The sequence below is a fragment of the Fusarium redolens genome, assembly GCF_020744475.1.
Source record: "Fusarium redolens strain MPI-CAGE-AT-0023 chromosome Unknown BKA55scaffold_17, whole genome shotgun sequence".
Classification (NCBI taxonomy): Eukaryota; Fungi; Ascomycota; class Sordariomycetes; order Hypocreales; family Nectriaceae; genus Fusarium; species Fusarium redolens.
This window is the reverse complement of record NW_025763680.1, coordinates 646,330-664,799: the sequence shown is the minus strand read 5'-3', so window position 1 is coordinate 664,799 and position 18,470 is coordinate 646,330. Positions and strand designations below refer to the sequence as shown.

The window sequence follows — 18,470 nt, the reverse complement described above, 5'->3', positions numbered from 1 at the left end:
CATCGTTAATCAGAGTTAATCGCTGACCCGTCCTCCCTATATCTCAGCTTATAATGTTCCCTTCAATCTCATTAATTTACGGAATGTTCTCGGCCCCGGGCTTCTCAGCGGTCTTCGATCCACAATCAGTTTTGTCCCCCGGCGCCAATGTGATAATCTACCGATCCAATGCACACGTCACCAGGGTCATACTCAAACTGGCCACGGACAATGATCGCATTTCTCCCCTCTTCCTTGATCAAGCATGCCCCGCGGAAGCAAAAGAAAATAATGACCAGTTTAGTTAGCGACACGGCCTGGAACTTTTCTCGCTCTTCTAAAAACAAACCACATGGCCGCAAGGACAGAATCGTCCAAGCTTCCTTGTTCAGGGGTGGCCGATCAAGGGTTTAGTTAAACCACGTATAGGAAGCCTCCCTATATTCCCGAGACAGGGGCCTCATCCTGCAATAGGAATCACTTCGTCGTTTCACTTTTTATTTGCACAGCGAAAAGAGAGAGGGAAAAAGACACTTGGCACCCCCGGACGATAGGCGGGCCTTAGTTTTGCGATTTATTCGGGCTGATAGGCTCATTGAGAGCCCTGCACCGGGTGCGTGAAACTGCCTTTTCGTGATGATCGTGTCAGGTCCGTGGAGTTCGTTTCCGCCTGCATCCCAGACCCGATGGCAAAAAAAGCATAACTCATGTTTCGGTAGATATTAAGAGTGTTTTGATGACCTGAGCTGAGTCTATTACGTCAATTTCGGGTTTCATGAAACGGAAAATACGAAAGTTTGTCCACGCGGCATGTCCGCGACAGAGGCCTTTTCGACATCGAACATGCTCACACGCGGCCCCAGTATCCGATTAAGGTAGACCCCGTCCCGTATTAGCTTACAAGGGGTTACTTAGCCAAGCGAGTGTTAGGCTTATCCCAAGCAGGGGCGAATACTCTCGCGTATGCTCGTCACCCAGCACAAGAGCGAACCCCATGCGGACCAGGGGGTGCTGGTTTAGAATCCTTCTTTTACGTTTGTGGCTCCCCCGACTTTTCTATAGCTGTTCTTGATACCTTTTCTGTTTAGTTGTTGGTTTCTCGAATCTGTACCTGCATACGCCAAACGAAACATCGGGTATCTTGTTGCCGCCGAGGAGGAAATGTAGCGATGAAGCTAAGGCTTCGCGACGACCAAGATGACGAACCCGTCCATACCTTTGTCAATCCCTATGTCGAGTTGAACGCCGGGCTGTGGTCGCTGTTTGTAGGAGCGACGATCTTTCTGTGGTTGAGGTTGTATGTCAAGATTACAAGGCGACATGGAATGTGGTACGATGATTATATCCTCCTGGTATCATGGGTGAGTACACATCGTCCCAGCATATCGAAGCTGCATCCTAACGAGTCCAGTGCATCCTTCTCGCCAACAATAGTCTTATCGTCTACCAATTCGGAAACGGCTATGTTCTCAAGGACTCATCGCAAGAATGGGACGACAGAATGCACATACTCATCAACATCTCGTCATGCGGAACATTGATCGGCCAGGCCTGGACAAAGTCAGCCTTCGCAGTAACGTTATTACGAATGAGTAACCGCTGGCAGAAATGGATTCTTTGGTTCTGTATTGCCACCATGAACGCCTACATGATCGTCAAGGTGTTCTTCCAATGGGCCAAAGTTTGTGGCAAGCCAACGTACGATAACTGGTATCGATTCAACTTCTGCCTGGATCCCAAATTTCGAGACAATTTCAAGGAGGGCGGCAACAGTGAGTGACCATGGACAGCGAGGTATACTGGGGGATACTAACGGGGTGCAGTTTACAACATAATTATGGATTTCGTGTTTGCATGTTTCCCTTGGCTTATTACGAGAGGGTTGGAGATGAAGAAGGCTGAGAAGATTGGCCTTTGCTTTACAATGAGCCTGGGAATGATGTAAGTCAAAGCGCAATAACATAGAGACAACTGTCTGACCTAAGTCCAGTATTGCTATCGTCTCGGCTATTCGAGTAGGCTGGAAAGACCAAGGAAATGGCCGTGATGCCTACTACATCTGTAAGTTCTCGCGTCTCAATTCTACAACATTCACTCACAGATTCCAGGGCGCAACGGCATGTCACAAATTTGGTACTCATCAGAAGTTGCTGGAACAATCATGGTGCAATGCATACCCATTCTCCGCCCTATCCTCCGAAACTTTCACTCATCACTTACCTCCCGCCGTCTCGACTCCCAGACCGGCGAACGCAAAGGCTCCGGCTGGACATGGACACGCAGCAGCAAGCACATATCCACCGGTCCCCTAACACCTGGTCATCCTCCCATTCTGAACAACAACCCCGACGGCATGGAACTACGCAACATCCCAGAGGAGCAAGAACCAGCAGAGTTTGACTTCTGGGGCAAGAATGAACCGCCTTCACCGGATGATATTGAGGATGGAAGGGCAGATATCAAGTACAAGTTCAACAGGGAGGAGATGAAGTTTACAAGAGATGATAGTTGGCCACTTGGAGGGGGAAGTGAGAGCGGAAGGAGTGCGAGAAGCATCGAATTGGCGCACTCGAATATGGGATTGGCTGTTGAACAAGAGGCTGCACAGCAGGGACTGTCGCCACCACCGCCTCGGAGGACTTGAAAGAGGCTCATATCTGAATTTCACTTGTTTGTATAATAATAGGGTTAGAAAATTACTTAGACACGACGTTATGTACATATCTTTTGTTACTCCAGTTTCATATATGTATGCCGATGGTGACTGCTGTGCAATTTTCATAAGATGCATGGGATATTAGCATATCCACCAGAAATATCAACACGATGATCTCGCACAGTTTAATACATAACTTGAATCGCTACATCCGGTCCCATAATCCGAAGAATTCTCGTTCCTATGGGCCGGCAAACAAAAGCAAATCTTCTATATCTAAGACCCGGATAGCATATACCCGCTCACACTAATCTTCTGTCGTTATGTTGTCATCCACATGTTCTATCATTCCTCACATGCAAAACATACCCATCTACCGTGCATCTTACAACCTTGAGTGCTCCTGCATCGGCATGACCGAAGCTGTTTCCAGGTACCTTATATCCGGCAGTCCCTGATCAACCCAGCCAACCATAGTCTTCTCATATAACCGCCGTTGCTCCTCTGCCGAGGGAGCGGGACCCTTCATGCCGCGGGCCAATCTGCTCTCCCCAGTCTCGATAAGCCAAGCATTCTCGTCCCACTCGCCGTTTTGAAACACATATCGCCTTGTCTCGCAGTTCTTCCAACCTGTACCGCATCCTGTCGTGCTGTTTTCCCAGTCGTTGCTGAAATAGTGCATGAAGCTTCCATGAGCAACTAGGGCAATGTGAATGTCCTCGTCGGTGTCTTGACTCAAAGCAATACCCTTTTCTCTGAGTATTCTTCTCACTGTGCGAGCACGTGCTGCACATGCGCCTGTGACGGGACTGTTCGGTCCATAGAGGTTCTTATCATTCCAACCTTCCGGTACAAGACTCAGGTCAACAGGCCACTCGTTCCGCAACGTCATCTCCTTGAGAAGAGCAGGATCTGTTCCGATATCGCAACCGTGATCAGAAATTTCTTGGGCTTCCGGGATAGCAAGGATATCCTGTGTCTGAATGGCATCATCAAAAATAAGATTTGTCGTATGCAGGGTTCGCATCATTGGCGATGATGCGATGAGTTTGAACTTGGACTGATCCTGAAACGAGGCTTTTCGTCGTTCGATGCATTGTTGTTGACCAAATGGCGTTAGCGCGGGGTCTCTCAGGTGAAAGAATTCTTCACCAAGATTGTGATAGCCCTGGGCGTGTCGGACTGCGTGGATGATGATTTTGCCTGGCATTTTGGTGTACACAATTTGTGGAGAGAATGTGGAGGAGATCAGAGCTATGGGACATCCCATTTTTATATAGAGGAGATACTTGGTTACCAAGTGACATCAATGTTTTCGGCATTATTCATCTTGTAAAATTCTTGACTTGGGTGCCCCATCGAGGCGCGTCAAGGCTTGTTAGTGCGTAAACCCATTTGGGTAATTGACCACGAAAGATCTGCAAACGTGGGACATCTGCTTAACGTCACAGGCCGTTAGATTTCAAGGCAAGGCTACAGCGCTTCAAGTACTGTTGCATTGTATGTCTTTATGGTTGATTTGTAACTCTGTCTCAGGGCGTACTGACGAAGTACTGAGAAACATTTGTTCTGGCTTGAACTCTCGAACCACTCAAGAAATAGACTTTGAGGAGGACAAGTGTTTGGACAGTGCTTGTGAAATGCCCAGAAAACTTTGTACAGGGATTCTTGTCACCGTTGACAAACAAAAACGTGCATCGGAGACATAGTTATGTGGTTGATATCAAGCACTTCTTAATTGGTGTTACTTTACGGCATCAAATTCCCGAGCATCGCGCTCGAGCTTCCATATTTGTAAATACACACGACACACCTGACTTCTCTCTGCGGGGAAAGACTGCATCACGTTGGGGTATTTCAGGTAAATCCACGTAAAAGAATCCATAACGTGGGCGAGCGATTGGTGACGAGCGCGCACCGACGGGACGGCACGACTCCGATAAACGGGAAGCTATGGCCACGTCACATGCGTTATCGGCATCTCAGACTCACTCAGAGATGCCTATTCATAGTAGCATGAAGCTATCACTCATACTTCCCAGTGCGGTCTGATGCCACTTGATATTAGCGCCCTCTCTTTTCCTCAACGCCCAGAGCTCTTTCACGAGATGCGTCATCTGTGACCAGATCGCCAGCTCTGATCTCTCCTCAAAGAACGCGAGAGTATGAAGCATTCGCTGCTGCGTTGACGCATCGGCAATCTCAAACGCTATTATGGCAACTGGCCAGATCATTGGCGAGAAACGTTGGGTTGTACACGTAGGTAAAGCCTCGATATGAGGTAATGATTTCTCAACAAGTGGACGCACCGCATCCATCGGCATGTCCTTCAGATTGCGTTTCATGTGAATTAGAGCGGCGTAGTAGAAGATACAACCGTGGTGGTAGATCAGATCGGCATAATCTTTTGCTGTTGATGTCTCAGGTCTATTGGGTGCTGATAGATAAAGCTCCAGCTCCAGCCGGTCAAGTTCATCAGGAGACGGATCACTTTCAGTAGAAGATCTTTTCCGCATTTGAAGAGCATTCATTGCGCGAAGACCTTCGTACACTGGTTGAGGAAGACCGAATGATTCGTACAGTGTATAAGGTTCAGGCTGAGGACCAAAGTCGTTGGTAAATCCCCAGTAGGAGGTTTCCTGATTGTCAAAGAGCAATTGAGCTTGCACAACGGTTGCCATGCTCCGAAACATCTGATACAGACTTGAAGCTGCGTCACTTTTGTGCCAAACCTGCGGATCAATATGGTTAACCCATTCAACAGCACCGCGAAAGTGTAACCGCCAGAATGTCGTCGGCAGTGTCACCGCTTCATTGTAGATGCAAATGATGATGGATGCTAGAAGCGATACACAATCGGCACCATTTTTCGAATGTTGGATGTTTTTGGCCAGATGGGTGATGCCAATATTGTGATGTTCTAGAGCGACATTCTCAAGGGAGCCTTTGGACTCCTCGCATTCCCTCTTCTTTGCAAGATGGAATGCCGACGCTGAGCAGATGAAGTGGAACAACGCCGTTGCGCCTGTTGACTTTTCCGAGTCTGTGCGGCTTCCTTCAAGGGCGATGGGCATCATTGCGCTCCGCAAAGGGTTCAGAGGGCCAGGTACTGGATTTAGAGAGTCACAAAGGCTGAGCGTCCAATGTTGCAAAAGCTCGCAGTGAAGAGCTGGATCAGGAAGAATATCAAGGTGACGTGTGATTCTGCGTCTCGGGCCTGGGGTATTGACTGGCGACGATGCGTGAGAGATAAGTTCTGATACACCAGGCAAGGGTAGAGAACCTGTACTGAGATCCCCGAGACTGACAGGTGTTGAAGTGCCATGAGTATTGATGTCATCTTGAGGAATAGGGTTTTGGTCGAAGAGTTGCAGCATGGGAAGCTGAGGTTGCGCAGTCTGAAGAGAGGCATACGGAGGACCTGTCGTCAGGCCTTGACCCAAGAGTTCATAGGAATGGAATATCCTTGTGTTCAAATGGTCGGTGAAAGGACCCTGGCTGAGAGGAAAGTGTTGATCAAGGAAGAACGGCGTACTGTTAGATTGAGCTTCGGACGGTAAGTCTGAAGATGCCTCATTCGAAGGCCCGTCACCTTGATCACTCTCATCTGGGCCGTTGGATGATGGGCCATCTTGCTCAGAAAGACTCTCCCCAATGGAGTCCAAGTCTCTTGATTGGCGCAGTCTTGCAGCAGCCTTTCTCCTCCTCCCTCCTCTCCTAAAGGTCGTCGGGTTCCTCACCGAAGCCCACGATATCCTAACACCATAGCCTTCACACTCAATGCCAGCCTTCTGGCAACGATTGCATTCCGGCTTGGCTTCGTCACATTTCACATGCTTGGCGCGACATGTCCAACAGCCCGAGAAGCTCTTGGTCCGGGGTTTGCGGGGCTGGCCCGATGCTGTTTTACCGGGAGAACGGGGCGGATCATCCGACATTGCTGTGGCCAGATCATGCCTATGTGCAAGGTAGGTAACGTTATTATGAAATGCGGTGATGAAGAGATGAGGTTGGTTGATGAAGTGCCCAGAATTGGTTTGTCAACGCGAAGGTGAAATCACGTCGTGGTCATGAGCCTGTTTGGGAATAGTGTGTTATGTACGCTAAGCTTGACCTAGGAGTGCTCCACTGGTAACAAAGAATCGGTATGGCAACAAAATGGCAAATTTTGTCTCATCACAATTTATCAAGCGGAGAGCTGATAAGATGCTGCGGGTGATATGCCGATGCTCTTTTTGGTAAACGGCTTTCAAATTAGGGGTGCGGACGGAAGAATCGCGAACTTCTGCTCCCCGCAGTCGATCCCTTGACTTGGAGATGTCGGTATGAATTACCCTAAAAGGTTTAGCATCTCTGCCAAGCAGCTCAGATCGAATCATCGCGAAAGTGTGTGAAAGCTCTTCTTGGCAATTCGAGCCGGTCATTGAACTGGTGGATCTCTGTCACCATGACCGAATTATTCATTTACAATAAGTCGTATGTGCAATACTTACTTTTTAATCCTTCTCATAATTCTTTCTCAAATATTTATAATCGACACCAAGCATTAATCATCTGTTCTTTGCTATCGTTGTCTTATTCCCTAGACATTCTTGACCTACAGAACCCCAGAATATCAGCAACCACCGGCATCATGACAGGCCTATCCCAGCTGATCAGGCCACAGTCACTGACTCCTCCGCTATTCAAGAAAAGATCACAGAAGTCACCAAACAGACCTCCTGCATCTCTCGATTGCCAAATCGATACTTCTCCGATCGTCATTGTCAATGACGACGATACTGATGGCGCTACTATCTCGGGTTCACTACTTTTCAACGTTGAAGAAGCCATCGAAGCTGACAGCCTCTCTGCCACATTGCGAGTTCATGTGATTTACAAAAAGCCATTCAAGAGAACATGCAAAGCGTGTAAACACCAGGTATCGGAACTTAAGCGCTGCCACTTTATCAAAACAACGACCTCACTAGATCACAACAATTACGCGTATCCCTTTTCTTACCGAGTACCGAGTTATGTTCCTCCTTCTATGGATACTTCACTAGTTTCTGTCACATACGAATTCGAAGCTGTAGCCTCTGTAAGGCGAACAGGATCAATGCCAAAATCACCTGAGATCATCACACTCAACCGTACTCTTCCAATCGCACGATCAATACCAGTTCCGAGCAACCCTTTATCATCAAGTCGAATATACCAAGCGGCCGGAATCGAGGTAGACTGCAGTTTCGATCCTGTCATTAACCCCAGTGGCAAGAATTATGTGAAACTCACTATGAGCGGGCTTCGGAGCTATCCTGACAATGGGGAGGATGTTCAATTCTGGCGTGTATGTAAAGGCACTTGGATGCTTCAGGAGAATATCAAGAGCACAGCCATGGCGTGTTCTAAGCACGCACAAGAATGTCAAGCGGACGACAAGAGCCACTCGCAAAAGAAGACAATTACTCTAGGCGAATCTTCGTTCTACGACGGGTGGACCACGGACGACACTGCAGGAACACTCAATATGAAGTTTCCCTTCTTCATCAAGAAAGGCTCTTCCCGTTACAACCAAGATACAGGCGATGTTGGCGACACATCGGTCACTCATACGCTGGTGCTGGAACTACAGTTGATGAAGGAGACCTATCCAAATGGCAACCCAGATCTCTCTGTCAGAACTGGAGTAGGCAGGATCCTTCGATCTGAGCATCGGGTTGTGTTGAGCGACTACGTCAGGCCTTCCGATCATGTTGCAGAGGAGAGTCTGCCCTGCTATAATGATCTCCGGCCTGGACCACCGCTGTACCAAGAGGAGGATTATGAATGATTAGTGTTGTTGAATAGTTTCACCTCAATGAGAAATTAGGGATAGAGGGAAAGACAGTTAGGAGTTTTGTAGCTTATTAGCGTAACGATACCCCGATCATTTACCAAATATATTTTCAATTCTTCCGCACTTACGATGCATAATCGCAGAGTAACTGCATGTAAGATCGGTGATTCCTTCTTGGGGCCGTCAGATTTATTGTGGGTTGGTAGCCTAAACCCCATTTCACCGCTAGTTATTGCTAATAAACTCACGTTTCTTCACTTCCTAATTCTACCAGACAAACCAACAGAATGGCTTCTTCGGAGCGGCGACTGTCTACGGGAGGGACACCACCATACAAAGTATTCATCCAAAAACCCAGTCATAGCGAATTCAGGGACCACACAGGTCGCCATTACAACGTCGTCACTAGTCGAGCTGGCCCCAACGCGGCCATCGTGAAACTAGGCATTCAGTTGTATTGCTTGGGGGAACCGGAGTTTAATCCTCAGGACATGGGTTCTTCTCTGTTGAACTCCGACGCCGTTGAGGGCTGGGGTAATGCTCGTAATCATTGGCCGCGCGTTGATGTACACACGGGATTTGACACCGTGGAGGAATGCATAGAGCACCACCGCCGTGAGAAAGCGTTCCGCAAAGAGGCTGTCAAGAAGATGAAAGACCATGCAGTGGCTGGATTGTTGGAAGCCGAGGCAAAAGAAAAACTGGCCGCAGAGATCCAAGGAAAGGAGCCTCTTCCCCATATCGTGCCGTCTTGGTGTGAATCGGCTAAGTTCGTTGAGAATAGGTGGAGCCTTGGAGATCGTTACAAGAGCTGGATCTTCGTCATACCAGCTGAACGATCCTCGTGGGAAGATGTCATCGATCATGGGCTACTCCAAGTCAAGTTCGATCTGGACGTCTCTCCCGCCATGTTTTACTCAGAGTCACCGACGTTTAGCCTTACTCGAGAGGGAGAACACGGTTGGATTATTCTGGAGAAGACCGGCGTTGAAACCCTCAAGCCAGTTGAGATTCTACACCTCTGCGCTAGAGAAGAGCGCGGTACATCGGAAAGTACCCCGGGGAGCGATAGGACGCTGTTTGGTGCTTGGTGTGATGCGACAATGCAGCTTCGAGACTGTACTTATAAGCCGACGGGATGCAAGAGTTGTCGTACGGATGAGCCACATGATTTCTGTGAGGAGGAGATGGATGAGCACTATAACGATGAGGATGGACAATGTGTTGCCTGTAGAAGGGAAGAAGAGGAGGAGAAACGGCGGAGGGAGCAACAGAATGATCAGCCTAAATGATATTGGTCTATGACCCTACGCTTACAAGTTACTTCGGCATTTCGCCAAGACAGCGAGATACCACCTCTTTAGTAATGCCTTTTATTTCTAGCACTACACATATGAGATTGCAAACAAAGCTTCGAGATTTGCTGGGTCTTATTGATAGGCAGTCAATTTCTGAATCATCACCATAATCACTCAGATGACGTCAGCAATGCTGACAGTGAGAAATACATAAAATACACCGACTTCTTTCAGCTTACGACCAGTTCTCCTCTCATCTCTGAAAACTCAAGATCATCATGGCAGATCAGGCTACTCTACAATTCGAGTTCATCCGTTTGGATACGAAGCCAAGTGCGCAGCTCTCCTACAGCTTCACCGATCCTACGGCGACGAGGCCTACCCACCCAACTCTTATTGTATTTGTCAATGGCCTCGGCGCACCGCAGGCAGGATGGATTGCAACAATAAAGAAACTCAAAGAACTTTCTCCTCAAGGTCTTCCGGCAATGCTGACCTTTGATCGCTTCGGGCAGGGTCAGACTACTGATCGTGACCCCAACGATGAGGGAGCTGCTGATCCAACTCATGCCCATGACTGCATGGCTGTAGTTCGAGACATTCGACAGCTCATTACTCAAATCTTGAAGGATAGACTGAGTGTCGATGACCCAGATAGTGTCAAGCTTTTGCTGATTGGAAATTCAATCGGATGTGCTCTGACTCGTCTCTACGCTGCTGAGTACCCTGGCACCGTAACAGGAGCCCTTCTTCTCGACAGCGTGTTGACAGATACGGACTTCGTCTCCGTCTTCCCTGACCCAGATGCTGAGGGTTTCGACCCTGCCAGTCTTCCATCAGGTGTCACAGCAGACAATTTACGCGTCGCCCGAGAAGAAACCGCAAAGCGCTTTCACCCAAGTGTTGGGTCGAGAGAGGGCCTCAGTAGAAAGAACCTTGCTCAGCTTCTTGGCCACTCGGACTCACCAACCCTTCCCAAAGTCGATGGCAAAGACCCATATATCACTGTTCTGGGCCATGACTTCAACTACTTTGCCGAGCGTACGGGAACAGACTTCAACATTCCTGGAGAGGCTGTACAGGCTTACATGAATACTTATTGGCATCATTATAATGAGGGGCTGGCGAAATTGACGAGCTCAGAGAGGAGTGAAGGACCGATTCAGGTGCCGAATGCGGGCCATTTTATTCAACTGGATAATCCTGGGTTTGTGGCCGAGAAGCTGCACGACATGTTGCAGAAATTGGCCAAGGAATAAGCTGGGGTGTCGGCTAAAACTATAAATACTGTTTCTATCTTGGAGCTTCGATAATGTTTTCCTATCTAGTGTGTGAATGCGTATTTGCTCTTTGCCCTTATCTTGTGTCCATAGAAGTAAAGCACGTAAGGGATCGTAGCCAATACCACCGCAAAACAAGCCATGATGGTCAATGTGTAATGGGTGCCCATGTTTTCGTAAAACGGTATGCCCACTACCGTCATTCCTCCAGCGATCACATAACGCGTCAAAGACACGAATGTGAGTGCCGATGCTGAGTATATCTCGTAGGAGTCGATGATATACATATAAACGCAGATGAATATGCCTGTGACGCCATAACCGAAAAGGACCACAGCGAAAATGGCGGACCAGATGCTGATGTTAGAGTAGTTGGTCCAGCCGAGCCAAAAGAGTGAGATGGGGATCGCAGCAGCTGCACCGAGCATGGCGTACCAGAGACGTATCTCGGACTTGAAGTGGCCATCTGCTTGATTTTGAGTCGCCCGGAGCGTCTTGCGGTATACTATCGGGACGAAAGCGAAGTTGATCTGTGTTCCGAGGAACATGGCGACGAAGATAATGTTGGCGAGTCCTTGGTCAAGACCATACGTCTTCTCAAAGATGTACGGCCAACCAACAAGGAAAGTGAACAGTACGATGTACAGAACACTGATGTATAGCGTCATGGCGATAATGATGGGTTCCGTCAGCATCAGGAAGGGCCGTGTCATGCTGACCTTGAGTCTACTAAAAAGACTCGCATCAGCGATCTCGTGCTGACATCGAAACCGGTCGTCTCCAGTGATTCGCCGATAATGAGCTGCTTTCCACTGCAAGAGAAGCGGACCGTAAGTCTCAGGCATGAAAAGCAGAACCAGTACAAGGACCAGCCCTGATGCGATGAGCATCGTCCACTCAGTCCACCGCCAGCTCACTGCACTCGACGGTCCTATATACGCGCCCATTACAGCACCTAACATCGGTCCTCCAAAGCCTGCAACAGCGTACAGAGGAAAGCTCCAGGTCTTCTCAAGACTGTTGTACATGTCTGCTATAGAACCTCCAGAACAAACAAGGGGTGTTGAGGCTGAGCAACCGGCGAGGAAGCGGAAGGTGATTTGCGCACCAAAGTTAGGTGCGAGAGCTGATGCCATTATCCAGATCATGAAGATTGCCATGGAGAAGATGTAGACTGCATTTCTACCGAACGTCTCGGAGAAAGGGCCTGCTATTAGCGAACCGAGGCCCATTCCAACCAAGTAGAGACCTGGACGTGTTAGCTTCTGTCGCGCAGTGAGAGAGAGCATGAAACATACCTGTTGCGAGAGACTCAGCAACTTCGCTAACCCCCAATGATTCTGCTGCTTGCGGAAGAACCGTCGCATCAATACCGGATGCTGCTCCGACAAAAAGAGCGATGATGGAGATCTGTAGAGTGACTCCAATGCGTCTTCCAACCGACCAGTTGTGAGGATCAAGAGGGTCGTCTGGACCCTCCCAACCAACCACGAAAACCTTTCCATCGTGGCCTTTGTCGTTCTTGTGATCCTGGACATTAATTCCTGTGAGTACCTGACCCAAAGCGATGCCGCCGGACATGCATCGTCGAATGGTTTGAGCCGTTACGGTCTGCTGCAGCGACTGTTCGGGGATCTCATCGCTCGAAGCATAAGTGTCTGCCTCCGTGATCGGCGGCAACCTTGTAGCATCTCGCTCTTCCTTCTCATTCAGCGAGTTTCGACCTTCAAGTCCGGCTTCAACATCGCGTCCAGTATTCGGCGTCGTATGCTGTCTCGCCTTGCCGATATCGCGATCAATCTGCGCCTGAGCCGCAGCGCCAGCCCTTCGATACTGGAGTAACGATTGCATTTTTCTCTCCTCAAAAAACACAATGTGAGAGAGGCAAGATTTTAATAAAAATTTACATTTTGGCGAGATTTGTCATAGAGATAACGTTAGCGGGCCGAATAGTCTAAACGAATTCCCACATTTCGACGGTAGTTGACTTCGAATGCGTCATACGTTACCAATGACAATTTCGTGATAAGAAGAAATGGAGTCGTTTGCGGGCAGATCTTTCCGGTGTGAAGATCCGGAAGTAGATCGGAAATACGACTGATCTGAGACCCGTTTTCTCGGACAGAAACCCGCTCGCTCAATTGAATTGACCGTAGATTACCGAGGTCGTGTTGGAAATAATTGGCGACATCAGTTTACGTTAAACGGGCTTCGAGAAGATTTCGGGGAACTGCTTGGTAATTTCCGGTGACTGAAACAGGTGGTAAAGATTTTGGGGTTTCGCAAATCCTTCAGCCTTGGCAAGCCATCAGAGCGGATCATAATGTTCCAGAACCAACGTGGTACAGAATCTTCTGTCAAGATAGATGCACTGTCAAACATAGACGGTCGCTCGTGTTCTTTCCCTGTGTATACAACACTCAGCGGTATGAGAGATGTTCCCCTCCAGAATGAGATGAGCTTCAGTCTGGCGAAAAAATGAGAAATGTCAGAAGTTGTAATGTTGGGTCCAGGGTAAAATCTCATGTCACCAAGTTTGCAGCTGGGGTTAAATTAGTATTGGAGAAGCCGCTCTCCGCATCACATCATCTCAAACGTTTCAACGCAAACTGTCAAGTCGGAATTTAAAAAACATGGACCAAAAGGCACAGACAATTCAACTTGCATCTTGGGAACAAATTGAGCCATTTTAATAGCTCAATTCAATATTCGGACATGACGCCTTGTCGCACGACTCCCAACTCTTCAGCAGGTAACCAACCAAGCCACCCGGTGTCAGGACTCATTCCGAACCAACAAGTGCCAGGGATAAAAAAAGACGAAGGATTCCAAGCTAGACCAGGGTAAAAGGTTTCCACGCGCATGACATTGGCCGGGGCACAGCACATAACAACGGTGGAGAAATGCAAATCCGTTTACCTCTCTTGTTGGTTGTGAAGTGCTGGCAAATAGCAACCAGCAGTGGCTGAACACTTTTGGTTAGCTGCCGGGTCTACTACCATTTTAGTTTCCCCTGCTTTTCTAGCGCTTCAATCAGCAACTTGGCCGCACAACCTCTTCCCTGCTGATGCATCTTCATCTGGTCTTCTCTTCGCCTCTGCGGATCCGAGGGTTGTCCCACCAGCTGAGTGCGAGGCCTTTACAATTAATATCTCACCACAACCAGCTGAAACATGCAGACAAACAGTTCAGCTTATTCTGTCGCTTCCCCCAATGCTCCCCCAAAATGGACGGATCAATCATTCCACTCTGGGGTACCCTCCCCCCCTTCGCTAACGTGATCACCAACACTCCAGATCGGTCTACCCCGGAATCCCTCCACGGGGTAAAAAGGCCATTGTGACAGTCCGATATTAAGCTTTGGCGCCCCTCGTTTGTGTCGTGCTTTTTCCCTTTTGCTTTGTTTGCAAGGGTTCCCCGATCTACCATGGTGACACTCGACACGACGACGATCGCACGTTCAATATGATCGACCCCGTTTACTACGAGCTGAGTTGGTCGATTCTCAGCACGATTGGGATAGCTAATGTCTTGTTTGGTCTTATGGTCGCTGGCATTACGAGTTTCGGCCCCGTTTCCATCGTTCCTATCGTCACGTCTGCTGCTGGCGCTATAGCCAACGGGCTTTGCTATTATGCTTTTTATGAAGAGGGGAACTCTATTACGACCAAGGCTGTAGCCTCCGTGTTTGCCGATGTCCTGTGGCTGGTACGTTTGCCAGGTGCTTCATGATATTCGATTCGAGCTAATGTATTGCTGTCGCAGGTTCAAGAGGCTGGCCTTTCGTTCTACAGTTATATCATCCTAAGTCGAGTCTTGCGCGGTCGCCAATGGATCATCTTCGCCACTGTATTCTGGTTCATGATAATCTCCGTCTCCGGTATTCGCGTCGTCATTGCAGCTGTACGAGCCCGAAGAATAATGAGCGCCCTCGACACCGATCAGTCATTGATCAACCATCTACATATGGGATACTTCATACTCATCGCCCTCTTGGAATGCCTCAGTTCTTTCTTCCTCCTTCGAGTCTTTAGCTCGGCGAAGTCAACGTCTCTTAGTGCTGCTATCAAGGCTGGTCTGTTCAGATACTTGATGCGGAGTACTGAGGTCCGACTTGCACTTCTTGCAGTGCTGGGTATCATGCGGGCTATTACATATTCCTTCCAAAATGCTGAACAGAGCGCGACGAATCTTGCTTCGCAGATTGATCGATTCGCATATGCCATGGAGTGCATGTTTCCAGTAATGATGATGTAGGCTCGCCTTGTTCACTTTGATCTATTCACGCTAACAAGCTCAGTATCGACATTTTAGCATCAAAGGTCGTTTTTCACAACCAGGTTTACGGCTCATCAGGACAGAGCCGACATCAGCCTGGTGGCTATCCACATCGACATTTCCCGAATGGCCGTGGTGGCGATATCGTCCTCACAACACAGCAAGGCGAGAACATCGTTGAAGTTCGGGGAGGAGAGTCAACCGGCGACAGGACAAGTTCACAAGAGCGCATCATCAGTCGCAGGGACCACAGAAACCCTTCATCAGATATTGATCTTGATGAGATGGACACGAAACAGATCGGCATTAGTAAGACTGTCGCATTCGAGGTACACAGTTCAGGAGATGTTGAGCGGTAGAAGCCCCAATAGCAAGCCGTGCAAATCAGTTCACGGGCGGTGTATAATCTAATTCTATAGAAATGCCTATCCATTTCATTTGCCCCTAACGATTATGACATTCACCTCCGAACAGATAGTATCCACTCAGTAGTTCTTCTGAGTAACTTTGTATCTGGACTGAAATGAAGTGTATAAAAGGCTGGTGAAGGCTGGTGAGTTGTATCAGGATCCTGCGCACATGTGAGTTTAGACTGGCCAAGCTTGTCACATATTACTGACCTCACTGTCATTCTGATTGACTGCTGATATGCTCATACCAAAGTCTCAAAGTCCACAATGCTACTAGGGCATCCATGATGTCTTGTTGCAACGGAACTTGAATTGTAAGCTTATGGTCGCCTTCTTGACTTGACTCATGTGCAATTATCTGCCCATCTGCATCTATCCACTGATAAGGCCCGCCTTTTAGCCTTGGCCTCATTTCGAACATCTTCTGTTGGGCAACGGCATTGAATAGTTGAACATCATCTGCTGATTTGTCGGCATTCAGCATCGCTTTGAATTCCAGATGTTGCGCAGGGGTTTTAAAGACGTTGACCTGGATATTGCCCAATGCCTTAGGCGATGGAGCGGTGAGGTAACATGCTGGTGTATCGTGTCGACGTTGCAGCATGAGAAGCGAGTTCACAAGATAATAGAGGTCATGAGGGTGTTGCCGTATTCTTGAACCTTTCCCATCAGGCTGATTTGTTTCGACAACCTCGATCTGTTCAAATATGATGCTGCAATGCTTCTGAACTTTGCAGGCTATATTGCGGCTAAGCCGGTAAAGAGGTATTGACGGCTCATTCTCCAGTGCTATTTGCTGACCATCGAATATCAGAGTGGTAGGGACCGAAGTCTTCTGAGCAAGGGATGCCTGGTCTTGAGTGGTTGAGTCGGGGCCCATCGTGGATGTCAGTGGCGAAATGCAGATAAATCGAAGTTGGTGATAAATTCGCTTCATTGGTTATTGACTCATCTGGGGGCTGCTCCACGTGACGTCGAGTGACAGTGGAGTTGCCAGACCAATTCATGCGGAAATAATTTCCCGTTTAATCTCCTCTTGTCAATTCGTGAAAAAAGAAGGATAATGCAATATTTAGAGGGGATTTATAGCTATTTATACTGGTTGTTGCCCAAACGAGACCTCATCCCAGACCGTCTTGAACTTCTCCAACAGGCGAGCATCAGGTGCGAAAACGGCCGTAAGAGTCTCCATCGCAACATCCTGTCCCCCGATTCTCATAGAGCTTACAACTTCTCGTAATCTGATAACATACCAAGATCGAACCTCACTCGCAGGTTCCGCGGCAGCAGCACCAACGAATAGCTGCCAGACCAGTAGCTGCATGGAGGAGCAGAGCCTGATATGGGGTTGTAGCAGGGAAAACTTCAAGTTCTCAGCTCTAATATCCAGCGACTTCCGCTCCTCTATAGGCCATAATAGCGACAGAAAAAGCTGTAGAGAATCATGCAAAGAGCGGATGTAATGTTCTTGGCTTCCCAACAGTGTGTCCACTTTCAGTTGTAGACGCTGAACCTCATACCTAATGATAGGTGCTGTATCTTGCTTCGGCGTAGTTGAGGTATGGTAATTATCGATTAATTGACGCAACTCGTTGGCATCAGATCGAATTGCTGCGACGTCCATCTGCTTAGGGTCATCTTCATTTCGCAATGCATTGATGAGAGGTAAATTGGAGTAGCTGGCAGATAAGATTGTATGACCAATTGAATCGCTGCGAAGTATCAATATAAGACTTTCCACGGGAGTGCACCATATTGATAGACATACTACAGGATAAAATCGCCGAACCATGATGGGATGGCTGTATTGCCTAAGGAACGTCTAACTTTGATCATTTGGGCCAGACCTTGGATGTGAACGTCTCTCGCTTTGGTGTCACTCTCAAGAAGCTGAAGTACGACTTGTTAGTGAATACTGCCATGCTGGAATATTGATACATACCTCGGCAAAGGTCAAAGTGAAGACAGCACTGAGCACGCCGTCGGTCAATCCCAAGGGCGTGTCGAGTCGCTGATTGATGAGCTTGATAGCCCTTCCTTTACGCACGGACGCCTCACGAATACACTGAATGTTCTGGAGCCTGGGTGAATGTCTTATCGCTATGGCCATGGATGCCTCGACTAGGGCTGGCTCCGAGTGCAGTAGGGCGATCCAGTCTGCTTCTCGGTTTGATCCGGGAGAGCCGAGGCCTGCTGGGAAGATTAGCGCACGGTACTCGCAAAGTACTGCAATTCCGGTTAGCCGCTAGACCCATGAAACGGTAAGCAACTTACAGTATTCGACGGAAGAGTGTTGAGGCTCGACCATGCGTATGAGCAAACTGTCAGATCCCGGCTTGACCGCATGCCGCAACTGCCGCTCGTCTGATGTGATCAAGGTAGAAGATGCATTTGAAGGTTGAGCGGAGTTTCCTTTCTTCTTCTTGCCTAATCTCTGTCTCCGCTTGGCAAAATTCGTCTTGGTAATATGGCCTCTCATCTGTTTGGCCTCTTTCGGCCCTAGACCGGGGGCATTGCTGACATTGACGAATGTGAACGATGGTGCCGTGCTCATTTTTCTGGCTTTAATCGGAGAATTGTACCGAGATTCTGCTTGCCAGCTCTAGATATGAAAGAGGAAAATGAGATAGGACGGTCCAGTATACGCGACGATAATTTACGAAGACGGACGGCTTGAGTGGGACGGATGATCAAGGTCAAGCGATGGGCCCAGTTTATACCCTTTTAGGAAAATGAGATTGATTGGTAGAC

General features: G+C 48.4%; 11 protein-coding genes across 11 annotated transcripts; 5 read left to right on the top strand and 6 right to left on the bottom strand.

The window, feature by feature from the left end:
- The first annotated feature begins 997 nt into the window (after positions 1 to 997).
- On the top strand, positions 998 to 2,711 carry BKA55DRAFT_623672 (uncharacterized protein). The gene is made up of 5 exons (XM_046196811.1): positions 998 to 1,340; positions 1,391 to 1,751; positions 1,803 to 1,920; positions 1,970 to 2,040; positions 2,088 to 2,711. Exons 1-5 carry the CDS (start codon positions 1,149 to 1,151, stop codon positions 2,621 to 2,623), a joined length of 1,278 nt encoding a protein of 425 aa, XP_046044631.1. The 5' UTR covers positions 998 to 1,148; the 3' UTR covers positions 2,624 to 2,711.
- Position 2,712: 1 nt separating this feature from the next.
- On the bottom strand, positions 2,713 to 3,962 carry BKA55DRAFT_579552 (histidine phosphatase superfamily). The gene has a single exon (XM_046193877.1). It carries the CDS (start codon positions 3,903 to 3,905, stop codon positions 3,021 to 3,023), a length of 885 nt encoding a protein of 294 aa, XP_046044630.1. The 5' UTR covers positions 3,906 to 3,962; the 3' UTR covers positions 2,713 to 3,020.
- A 186-nt stretch (positions 3,963 to 4,148) lies between these two features.
- BKA55DRAFT_579551 (fungal-specific transcription factor domain-containing protein) lies at positions 4,149 to 6,941 on the bottom strand. Its single transcript, XM_046193876.1, has one exon. It carries the CDS (start codon positions 6,571 to 6,573, stop codon positions 4,642 to 4,644), a length of 1,932 nt encoding a protein of 643 aa, XP_046044629.1. The 5' UTR covers positions 6,574 to 6,941; the 3' UTR covers positions 4,149 to 4,641.
- A 141-nt stretch (positions 6,942 to 7,082) lies between these two features.
- BKA55DRAFT_679608 (uncharacterized protein) lies at positions 7,083 to 8,449 on the top strand (the record flags this gene model as incomplete). Its single annotated transcript, XM_046198176.1, has 2 exons — positions 7,083 to 7,111; positions 7,247 to 8,449. 2 exons carry the CDS (start codon positions 7,083 to 7,085, stop codon positions 8,445 to 8,447), a joined length of 1,230 nt encoding a protein of 409 aa, XP_046044628.1.
- A 165-nt stretch (positions 8,450 to 8,614) lies between these two features.
- BKA55DRAFT_679607 (uncharacterized protein) lies at positions 8,615 to 9,745 on the top strand (the record flags this gene model as incomplete). Its single annotated transcript, XM_046198175.1, has 1 exon — positions 8,615 to 9,745. The coding sequence occupies exon 1, from the start codon at positions 8,741 to 8,743 to the stop codon at positions 9,743 to 9,745; it is 1,005 nt and encodes a 334-aa protein (XP_046044627.1). The 5' UTR covers positions 8,615 to 8,740.
- A 284-nt stretch (positions 9,746 to 10,029) lies between these two features.
- BKA55DRAFT_695040 (Alpha/Beta hydrolase protein) lies at positions 10,030 to 11,010 on the top strand (the record flags this gene model as incomplete). Its single annotated transcript, XM_046200110.1, has 1 exon — positions 10,030 to 11,010. One exon carries the CDS (start codon positions 10,030 to 10,032, stop codon positions 11,008 to 11,010), a length of 981 nt encoding a protein of 326 aa, XP_046044626.1.
- A 65-nt stretch (positions 11,011 to 11,075) lies between these two features.
- Positions 11,076 to 12,882, bottom strand: BKA55DRAFT_522231 (major facilitator superfamily domain-containing protein; the record flags this gene model as incomplete). Its single annotated transcript, XM_046188562.1, has 2 exons — positions 11,076 to 12,280; positions 12,330 to 12,882. The coding sequence occupies 2 exons, from the start codon at positions 12,880 to 12,882 to the stop codon at positions 11,076 to 11,078; spliced, it is 1,758 nt and encodes a 585-aa protein (XP_046044625.1).
- Positions 12,883 to 13,001: 119 nt separating this feature from the next.
- BKA55DRAFT_667023 (uncharacterized protein) lies at positions 13,002 to 13,557 on the bottom strand (the record flags this gene model as incomplete). The annotated part of the gene is made up of 3 exons (XM_046197803.1): positions 13,002 to 13,163; positions 13,238 to 13,327; positions 13,378 to 13,557. Coding segments are annotated over 3 exons (432 nt in total), but the record flags the coding sequence as incomplete, so codon positions are not given.
- Positions 13,558 to 14,496: 939 nt separating this feature from the next.
- BKA55DRAFT_522379 (uncharacterized protein) lies at positions 14,497 to 15,668 on the top strand (the record flags this gene model as incomplete). Its single annotated transcript, XM_046188575.1, has 3 exons — positions 14,497 to 14,739; positions 14,797 to 15,284; positions 15,332 to 15,668. The coding sequence occupies 3 exons, from the start codon at positions 14,497 to 14,499 to the stop codon at positions 15,666 to 15,668; spliced, it is 1,068 nt and encodes a 355-aa protein (XP_046044623.1).
- BKA55DRAFT_139162 (uncharacterized protein) lies at positions 15,588 to 17,045 on the bottom strand. Its single transcript, XM_046184888.1, has 2 exons — positions 15,930 to 17,045; positions 15,588 to 15,880 (listed from the first exon to the last, which is right to left on the bottom strand). Exon 1 carries the CDS (start codon positions 16,654 to 16,656, stop codon positions 15,937 to 15,939), a length of 720 nt encoding a protein of 239 aa, XP_046044622.1. The 5' UTR covers positions 16,657 to 17,045; the 3' UTR covers positions 15,588 to 15,880; positions 15,930 to 15,936.
- Positions 16,659 to 18,405, bottom strand: BKA55DRAFT_652494 (uncharacterized protein). Its single transcript, XM_046197349.1, has 4 exons — positions 17,994 to 18,405; positions 17,662 to 17,945; positions 17,488 to 17,609; positions 16,659 to 17,431 (listed from the first exon to the last, which is right to left on the bottom strand). The coding sequence occupies exons 1-4, from the start codon at positions 18,271 to 18,273 to the stop codon at positions 16,813 to 16,815; spliced, it is 1,305 nt and encodes a 434-aa protein (XP_046044621.1). The 5' UTR covers positions 18,274 to 18,405; the 3' UTR covers positions 16,659 to 16,812.
- Between the last annotated feature and the right edge of the window lie 65 nt (positions 18,406 to 18,470).